This window comes from Vitis vinifera, chromosome 8, assembly GCF_030704535.1.
Source record: "Vitis vinifera cultivar Pinot Noir 40024 chromosome 8, ASM3070453v1".
In the NCBI taxonomy this organism is placed as follows: Eukaryota; Viridiplantae; Streptophyta; class Magnoliopsida; order Vitales; family Vitaceae; genus Vitis; species Vitis vinifera.
The window spans coordinates 9777804-9787871 of NC_081812.1; the positions used below are offsets into that span (position 1 = coordinate 9777804).

At 36.1% G+C, this 10068-nt stretch overlaps 1 protein-coding gene across 1 annotated transcript; it reads left to right on the forward strand.

Moving 5' to 3' along the window:
- The first annotated feature begins 4462 nt into the window (after positions 1-4462).
- LOC100264213 (receptor-like protein 7) lies at positions 4463-9224 on the forward strand. The gene is made up of 3 exons (XM_059739344.1): positions 4463-5994; positions 6265-6628; positions 8294-9224. The coding sequence occupies exons 1-3, from the start codon at positions 4463-4465 to the stop codon at positions 9164-9166; spliced, it is 2769 nt and encodes a 922-aa protein (XP_059595327.1). The 3' UTR covers positions 9167-9224.
- Positions 9225-10068: the final 844 nt, after the last annotated feature.

Consider the following 10068-nt stretch of genomic DNA (forward strand, 5'->3'; position numbering starts at 1 on the left):
GCGACTTATGAGTGATACACCAAACTTATTGTTTGGGCTAGAGAAAAGTAGGCAGGAAAATTCAATGAAATGGGGACTTTCTTTTCCGTGTGTTAATGATGTTAAATGAAGAAAGAAAATCTGTGTCACTAAGTTTAAATGTGCTCATCTTTAAAATTGCACTAAAGTCATTTACGTGAGTCCAACTTTAGAAAAAAGATGGTTGATTGTCAATATAAGTTGTCATATTAATCATTATTATATTTAAAATTTGGAAAACATGAACATGAAAAGGAAAAAGGAAATTCAAAAACAAAATAATGAAAAACAACAATTAGAAAATAGAAATCAATATAGCCTAAAAATTGTATTAGAACAATTTTCTAAACCTAAACCAATAGGAATTCAAAACCTTCACAATGAGATAAGTCAAATTAAACTTCAAGTTAATACTAAGTTAATTCATAATCAAGAAGTAGAAACTAGACTTCAAATGCTAGAAAATGAAAAAGTTCAAATCATAGAAGATGATAATAAACAATTAAAAGGAGAATTTTGGGAATTGTTTGTAAAAACTATAACAAGAATGAAAACTCAAAAATGGTATGTCAAAGTAAAACTCTTCATAAAACCTGATTTTTCAAAATAATTTTTAGCATTAGTTGATTGTGGTGCTAATATTAATTGTGTACATGAAGGATTAATTCCAATTGTATACTTTGAAAAAACATACCAAGGGGCCGTAAGTGCAAACTCACAACCCTTGGCAATAGATTTCAAAATTTCAAATGTACATATATGTAGTCAAAATATTTGTTTCAAGACTTCTCTATTGCTAGTCAAAGACATGCATAAAGAGATAATTTTAGGAATACCATTCCTTGCTATATTTTATCCTTTTAAAGTAGATAGTGAAGGAATTAAAACAATTTATAAAGGACAAAATATTTGCTTTAAATTTACTAATCCTATACAAACCAAAGAATTAAATACACTTCAAAATGAAGAAGTAAACTTAATTCAAAAGAAAAAACAACATACCAAATTCATAAGCAAAGAAATACATTATAAAAGAATTGAAGAAAATCTATTACAAAAAGCAATTCAAACAAGAATGGAAAAAATTAAAAATCAAATTGAAACAGAACTATGTTCTTCTATTCCCAATGCTTTTTGGGATATAAAGAAACATAAAGTTTCCTTGCCCTATATTGATGGATTTGATGAAGCTCAAATTGCCACTAAGGTAAGACCAATTCAAATGAATGCTTAATTATTTGAATACTATCAAAATGAAATAAAAGATCTTTTGAATAAACATCTTATTAGAAAGAGTCACTCTCTTTAGATCGTTGCTTTCTATGTTCAAAAACCCTCAAAAATTGAAAAAAGTGCTCCAAGACTTGTAATAAATTATAAGCCTTTAAATAAGGTTCTCAAATGGATAAGGTATCCAATAGCTAACAAAAGAGACCTTATCGGACACCTTGATAATGCTTTAGTCTTTTCAAAATTTGAGATGAAGTATGGATTTTGGTAAATTCAACTTCAAGAAAAAGACAAATACAAAACTACATTCACTGCTCCATTTGGGCATTATGAATGGAATGTAATGCCTTTTGGTTTAAAGAATGCTCCATCAAAATTTCAAAATATAATGAATGACATTTTCAATCACTATACTAATTTCTCCTTAGTATATATTGATGATGTGCTTATATTTTCAAATTCTATTGAACATCACTTCAAACATCTTGAAATCTTTCAACAATTTGTTAGGGAAAATGGCTTAGTGGTATCTGCCCCTAAGATCAAACTATTTCAAACTAGGATATTTGATTTCTACTTCTTGTTGTCAAGTATAATTCTTCCTTTCAAGATTTCAAATTCCTTGAATTATGTGTTGGGACTTTGTCCAAACACAATTAGTTTCACCTCATTTTCCTCCACATTTAGCAAGAGAATTCAAAGTCAAATGGTGGTCAAATTTCTCTCATTCTACTGCCTAACAAATTCCCCATATCCATCAATGGATTTCCTCAAAAAATGCTCCTTCAAAGCTAAGTCCTTCAAAAACTCCTATTCAAATTCCTCTTGATAACTTTTTGTTATCAAGAACTTTGTTCCCTTCAGACAAAGAATTCAAAAACATCTCAAAATGCTTATGAAAAAATAGAAACCATGTCTCAACTCTCTGATTTTGGTTCTGATGATGATACTGCATCATCTACTTTTTTAGGGGATCTCAATGAAGACATGTGCTATGGATTTCTATACACGCCTCTGGAGTAACGCCTTCAAGTCTTCATTAAAATCAATTTGTGAAGCACTTCAAAAGAGACACTTAGGTCTTCAGGTCAAGCAAAATGTTCGCATTCTTGCCTTTGATTACATTTTCCAAAGAGACTTTGGATATCGTGGCAAAATCTCAAAGGACCTCAAATTTCTCAAAGAATCTAGGTTTGAAGATGATTTCCTATTGTAGACTCCAACATTTTCCAATATGAGTGGGTTGATGAGACATCAATACCGCTCTTCAAATTTATGGATAAAAACAATGGGCTACAAACCGCTCTTCAAATTCAAAGGATAGCTGCACAAAAGAAAAACTACTTTCGGTGGATTTCAAAACTCTTCAAATCTATGAACTTAAAAGGTTTTCATATCCGTCCTCAAATCCTATATAAGGCCCTCATTTCTCATTGTAAGGCATCGACAATTCAGTAGTGGTATTTGAGTAAAAACAAGTGAAATATCCCTCTAAGCGAAAGTCTTGTAATTGAGAAAATCTCAAAGCTCTCAAAGTTTTGTTTAAGCTCTCTTCAAAAGCTTGTAAGTTTATGTTTCAAATTCTTTTGTAATTATTTTATGCTTTGAATGAAATTTCAAATTCAACTGTTCTTCAAGTTTTACATATTGCATCAAAGAACCCCTTTGAATATGAACTTTCTTGAAGTTCTGTCAAAGTTATCTGGGTTTTAAGTGAGACCATTATGACTCCTCTAGATTCAATTGGGAGATTTCATCAAAATTCATATTGAAATTCAAATTGAAGTGTTCTTTATTTCATTTTATTTCATCCATCGATATTAATTTTTGGATAAAGTTAAAAACTAAAGGACATCAAAAATGTTATTTTTAATTACGATATCAATAGCACTTTATAGGAGAAATTTTAAGTAGTGAAATATGGAAAATTTAAGCTCATATAGAATGAATAGTTGAATGGAAAATGGTACACTTATTAAAGAGTTGAACATTGACCAACTTATTGTCTGGGCTAGAGAAAAGTAAGCAAGAAAATTCAATGAAATATTGGGGACTTTCTTTTTTGTGTGGGTTGAAAGATACAGAAGAATAATAAATCCTACACTAAATTTGAAGTGATTTATGAGTGATACACCAAACTTATTGTTTGGGCTAGAGAAAATTAAAGTAGGCAAGAAAATTCAATGAAATGGGGACTTTCTTTTCTGTGTGGATATAGAAGAATTATAAATCCTACGCTAAATTTGAAGTGACTTATGAATGATACACCAAACCATATGTTGATCACAATGGCTAAAATGAATTATCTTGTTGAATCCATATTAATAAAATTTATTGTTATGGATATTTTTTATATTTCTATTAACAGTATGGAAGAGTGTTAGTGAAGCTGAATCTAGCATACACCTAAAATGCTATGAAGAGATTATTTAATAGTGATTTTAAAAAGTATTTTTAATCTTTCTAATTTTGAAAGATGACAATTTTCAAGTGTTCAAAATGGTACAAACACTTTTTAGAATTATTATCAGATACACTCAAAATTTGTAAAAAGAAAAAAGAATATAAGATAAGTCAGCTTATGTTGGTAAAAATCTTGGTCATTCAACATGAATGGTTTGGTCTAAGAAATTTTCTAACCCAAAGAAGGAAACAGATTTAGGAATTGATAGAATGTGTAAGGCATGAATTGTGTGGCTTTATCCAAAGGAATAAATTCCATTTTGGTGTTCCTAATAGAGTAATTAGAATAATTTGATTGTAACTTTTCAATTTGATCACCTCGAACTAAACAGAACATACATAAGCAATGCCATGAAATTTGTATAAAATTAAAACTGTTGTTTATGGTAATTTCATAATTAAACCGTCTTTCATCAAAAGCACAAGAAAACTCATATGAACTAAAAAGATATGAAAATAGCTAGAAGTAGTCCCATCATGACCCCTTTTTTTTTTTTTTTGACTGAACAGGATACCATGCGTGGAATGTTGTCTTATTATTTATGTAATATTAGAACTTTTTCTCTTCTTGAAACATGAATAGAAGTTAATTATGTTTTGTGTTAACAGTATCCCCCAGCGGCTTCCAATGAGAATTCTACTCTTCTCATGCCTTTTTTCCATGCCCTTATGCTCAATCATCTTTGGTATCCATATTACTTTGGTGTCCGGTGAATGTCTCAGTGATGGACGGGTATGCCTGGAAGATGAGATGTCTTTGTTGCTACGGCTGAAGAAGACCCTCAAATTCAATGTTGCTGTTTCAAATAAACTAGTTTCCTGGAATCGAAGCGCAGACTGCTCTTCTTGGGGAGGTGTGACCTGGGATGCCAATGGTCACGTTGTCGGTCTTGATCTGAGTAGCGAATCAATTTCTGGTGGATTCAATAGCTCTAGTAGCCTTTTCAGTTTACAATATCTCCAGAGCTTGAATTTGGCTGGAAACAGCTTCTGCGGAGGATTGAACTGGCCTAACAACAGCTTCTGCTCTTCTCAAATTCCATCAGGATTTGACAGGCTTGCTAATTTAATTTATCTGAATTTATCCAATTCTGGCTTTTCTGGGCAGATTCCAAAGGAATTTTCGCTCTTGACTAGCTTGGTTACCATCGATTTCTCCAGCCTTGGTTATCTCATTGGATTTCCTACACTGAAACTTGAGAATCCAAATCTGAGAATGCTGGTTCAGAATCTCAAGGAGCTTAGGGAACTTCATCTTAATGGTGTAGACATATCAGCCGAGGGGAAGGAGTGGTGCCAGGCATTGTCATCTTCAGTGCCTAATCTCCAAGTGCTTAGCTTGTCCAGCTGTCATCTTTCAGGCCCAATCCATTCTTCCCTGCAGAAGCTTCGATCTCTCTCAAGGATTCGTCTGGATGACAACAATTTTGCTGCTCCAGTTCCACAGTTCCTCGCTAGCTTCTCAAATTTGACTCACTTGCAGCTCAGTTCTTGTGGATTAACTGGAACGTTTCCAGAAAAGATCATTCAGGTAACAACCCTACAGATTCTTGATTTGTCAATTAACTTACTTGAAGATTCTTTGCCAGAATTCCCTCAAAATGGATCTCTAGAAACATTGGTGCTTTCGGATACAAAACTATGGGGGAAACTACCCAACTCCATGGGAAATCTTAAGAAGCTGACTAGCATAGAGCTGGCACGTTGCCATTTCAGTGGCCCAATCCTAAACTCAGTGGCAAACCTTCCTCAACTGATTTACTTGGACTTGTCTGAAAATAAGTTTTCCGGTCCAATTCCATCTTTTAGTTTGTCCAAGAGACTCACCGAAATAAACCTTTCCTACAATAATTTGATGGGTCCAATTCCTTTCCACTGGGAACAACTTGTTAATTTAATGAATCTTGACCTGCGGTACAATGCAATTACAGGAAATCTCCCCCCGTCCCTGTTTTCCCTCCCATCCTTGCAGAGGTTACGACTAGACAACAACCAAATTTCTGGTCAGTTCAAAATTCTTTTAAATGCATCTTCTTCTAGATTGAGCACCCTTGGTTTGAGTAGCAACAATCTCAAAGGGCCGATACCTGATTCTGTCTTTGAACTGCGGTGTCTTAGCTTCCTTGACCTATCTTCCAACAAATTCAATGGAAAGATTGAACTCAGCAAGTTTAAAAAACTTGGGAATCTTACTGATCTTAGCCTTTCATACAACAACCTGTCCATCAATGCAACCCTTTGTAATCTGTCCCCTTCTATACTGCCTATGTTTACAACATTAAGGTTGGCTTCTTGCAGGCTGACAACTTTACCTGATCTTAGCGGCCAGTCAAGCTTGACACATTTAGACCTTTCCCAAAACCAAATTCACGGGAACATACCTAGTTGGATTTAGAAGATTGGTAATGGCTCTCTTGTGTATTTGAATCTCTCTCATAATTTACTGGAGGATCTACACGAACCTTTCCCTACTTTTACTCCTTATCTGTCCATCCTTGACCTACATTCCAACCAGCTCCATGGCCAAATCCCCACTCCTCCCATATTTTGCAGCTATGTGGATTACTCGAACAACAGTTTCACCTCCTCCATCCCAGAAGATATTGGTACTTACATCTTCTTCACTATTTTCTTCTCTCTTTCTAAGAATAACATCACTGGAATGATCCCTGCATCAATCTGCAATGCCAGTTACCTGCGAGTTCTTGACTTTTCTGACAACGCTTTGAGTGGAATGATACCCTCATGTTTAATTGGGAACGAGATTCTTGAGGTCCTGAATCTACGGAGAAACAAGTTAAGTGCCACTATACCTGGGGAATTTTCGGGAAACTGTCTTTTACGGACTCTAGATCTGAATGGGAATCTCTTAGAAGGAAAAATTCCAGAATCTCTAGCCAATTGCAAAGAGTTAGAGGTTTTAAACCTTGGGAACAATCAGATGAGTGATTTTTTTCCTTGCTCGTTGAAGACTATAAGCAATTTGCGCGTCCTTGTTCTTCGATCCAACAGATTCTATGGACCCATTCAATGTCGACTGATTACTACCAAAAAGTGCTATTTTGTAAACCTAATTATAATGGTTTTAAGCACCTTTGAGTAGTAATCATATTCATTTAACCCAATTAATTCATTAAGGTCCTTAGTAATTGGTTTTAACCATTTTGTGGCAAGTTTACATGTTTATATCAGCTTATGAATCAATTCAGGCATGCCAAATGATGGAGGAGCTACTTGGACAAGTTAAAGCAAGCTTTTAGCTACACCAAAGCAAGCCAACAAAAGGAGAAAAGCAAAGAGAAGCAAAGAGAAGCAAAAAGAAGCAAAGAGGAAAATAGAGGACAGCAGCTGCAGTCTTCTTTGGCACTTTTGGAGCACTTCCCGAAGTCCATTTTCTACATGCTATATACCATTTCAAAGCTCAGGAAGTCAAGAATCTAACGCTTCAAACCGTGTACGATTTGGAGCTGAAATGAGGAAGATATGGCCTTTGAAAGACAACTGCTCCAGGTGTGCGAAAGGTGTGCGAATGGTGTGCGAAACTCGCACACCCCCCTCAGGTGTGCGAAAATTTCGCACACCCCATGCGTGGTGCGAATTTTGCTCTGTTTTTGCCGACTCCACTTTAGATATTTTCTTTTGTATTTTTTGATGTAATTTCCTTTCTTCTCCTTGTAACAAGCCAATCACAAGCTTTTGCTTTTGTAAAGACTATATAAGGGGTGGAAATCACCTCTTGGAATATATAATACATATTACGTTTTACACTCTCTCGTTTTCTCTTTTCTCTTCACTATTTTATTTTCTTGGTAGCCAAACAGCCTCTAAGGGCTTTTCCTCAGAGGATGATTGGCTAAAACTTTTAGTTTCTCAAAGTATGGATGTTATGTGATGACTTGGATGCAATCCCATGGAAATTTCTCACACCCGGAAGGTAAGGTAGTCGTTTTTCATTAAAGGTTCATTAATGCAAAGTTTGGTTTTTATTTCCTTTGGACAACTTCCAACGGCCAATACTTGATAAGCTTTTGGATTTCTATCCATTAGTTATCTCCTACGAGCTATTGGAAGGTGAGGTTTTCAATTCCAAGTTTTGTATTAATCCGTTAGAACCAATTTCAATGGCCATTGAAAGGTGAGTTTATCACCTGGAATGACTTTGAGTTGCCAATATTTGGTAAGCTTTTGGCTTTAGACCATTAGTTATCTCTTACGAGCCATTCAAAGGAAGTCTAAGGTGAATAACCATTGATGAAATTCACTACCATCTGTTTTGCCATTTTAAAGGATTAAAACGTGATTTGCTAAATCCATACCGGTTCGGGAAGCAAGCATCACCATAGTTGCAACCCCAACGCGAGGAGCCTATCCTGAGATTTCCAATTTGCATAAAAGCCAGAGCATAGCTATCCTATCTTTGAGAAACTTGTTTTAAGAAAATCACCTATTTTCCTAACTTGAATATCACTTGTGTTTGCGAAAACCCTTCCCAGTGAACGATCCTAGAACCACTATGCTATAGTAGCTTGGCTACTTGAGTAATAGTATTCAAGGTATAAATTTTGTTGATACGCCTTTAAAGCTAAGCTACCATGAGTCGCATCATCGACCACATAGCAATCCCACCTGGCCACTGCTTCAAATTATCGACCTTGCTTCCAACAATTTTACTGGTGACTTGTCAGGAAAATTCTTTTTAACCTGGAAGGCAATGAGGGCTGATAAAGATGGAGCCAGGTCAGAGCTCAATCACCTACAACTTCAGGTACTACAATTCGGCCAAGTGTACTATCAGGATACGGTGACTGTCACCAGCAAAGGCCTAGAAATGCAGCTTGTGAAGATTCTAACCGTCTTCACTGCCATTGATTTCTCCTTCAACAATTTCCAAGGGGAGATACCAGAAGCTATGGGAAGCTTGATTTCACTTTATGCTCTCAACCTGTCCCATAATGCTTTGACGGGCCAAATCCCATCATCACTAGGGAAGTTGCGGCAGCTTGAGTCGTTGGACCTCTCACAGAACAGCCTTAGGGGGGAGATACCACCACAGTTTGTGAGCCTAAATTTCCTTTCCTTCCTTAACCTCTCCTTTAATCAACTGGAGGGAGAAATCCCCACAGGTACTCAACTTCAAACGTTTTTGGAATCTTCTTATGAAGGGAACAAAGAACTATGCGGACCCCCCTTGAAGAGGAAATGCACAGATCCATCCCCACCCACCTCTGAAGAAACACATCCGGATTCTGGGATGAAGATTAACTGGGTGTACATAGGTGCTGAAATTGGATTTGTCACCGGTATAGGAATTGTGATTGGGCCTCTTGTGTTATGGCGAAGGTGGAGACGATGGTACTACACACATGTGGATAGACTTCTTTTGAGGATTCTCCCGCGTCAAGGCGGAGGAGTTCATGGCAGGAGACGTCACAGAAGTCAGCGACAGAGACTCTAGCACCAGAAAGGTGGCGCAGCTAGAGTTTGTTCTATGGAAGGAAAAATAAAAACTAAAAAGTATGTTCATTGCTAGGATTTCTGTGTTTTTTTACCTTAAAAATTGGAAGTACGTTGTTTTTGAATAATATCTTTCAATTATTTTAACTTATTTTAAAAAATAATTATACAAATATGAACAAAAATTAAAAATAAAATAATACTATAGAACCCCATTTTGGGGGGCATTTTTTGCAAATTATTTATGTAGGTGGAGGGCTCTTAACGAGCCACGTGTTGCCCCAAGTTTGGTCTTTAGAGAATCATGTTAGTGGTTTGAAGAAGAAATGGAAGGGCGACACGTGTCATGGGAATATTCAGAAACAGTTTTTTTTTGGGGATTTGGAGGAGCGTATTTTTGATATAGAGATAAGGAGGCCGTTAAGGAGGGGGAGATATTTGGTTGCTATTACAGAGAGGTATAAGTAGCTTGGGAGGCAAGACTGAGGAGGCATGTTTTTTGGGGTTGCTTAGGAGAGAGGGATACCTGGGGGGGATTCTCTTTGGAGGAGGTTACAGAGGAGCGTTTTTTTTAGTAGCTTGAGAAAGAAGACAACTGGAGAGAAGACCATTTGAGCTAGAGAAAGGGAAGAGGAGAATTGGTTGAGCTTGGAAGGGAGAACTGGTCAAAGAGAGGAGGAAACACACAGAAGAATCGTCTTGAAAGAGGGTGACACAGTAAACCGGCCCATCACTCAGGTACACTCCTTGCCTATCTTGTTTATTCGGTTATTTTGTTTTGATTGATATTCATTCATATCCATGTTTGATCAATCAATTGTCATACTTGCTTCATCTCATTAGTAGAGACCCGTTTTTAGGGACTTAGAGGGGTGCTACAGTCTTTACCGTACCTTCCCAATA

What these genes read in the sequence shown, in the direction of transcription:
- LOC100264213 (XM_059739344.1), top strand. Translation starts at nt 4,463, where the DNA reads ATGTCTTTGTTGCTACGGCTGAAGAAGACCCTCAAATTCAATGTTGCT. An exon ending in CCTATGTTTACAACATTAAG is followed by an intron (nt 5,995 to 6,264) that starts GTTGGCTTCTTG and finishes CATATTTTGCAG; the next exon opens with CTATGTGGATTACTCGAACA. An exon ending in CCAATTGCAAAGAGTTAGAG is followed by an intron (nt 6,629 to 8,293) that starts GTTTTAAACCTT and finishes ACGCCTTTAAAG; the next exon opens with CTAAGCTACCATGAGTCGCA.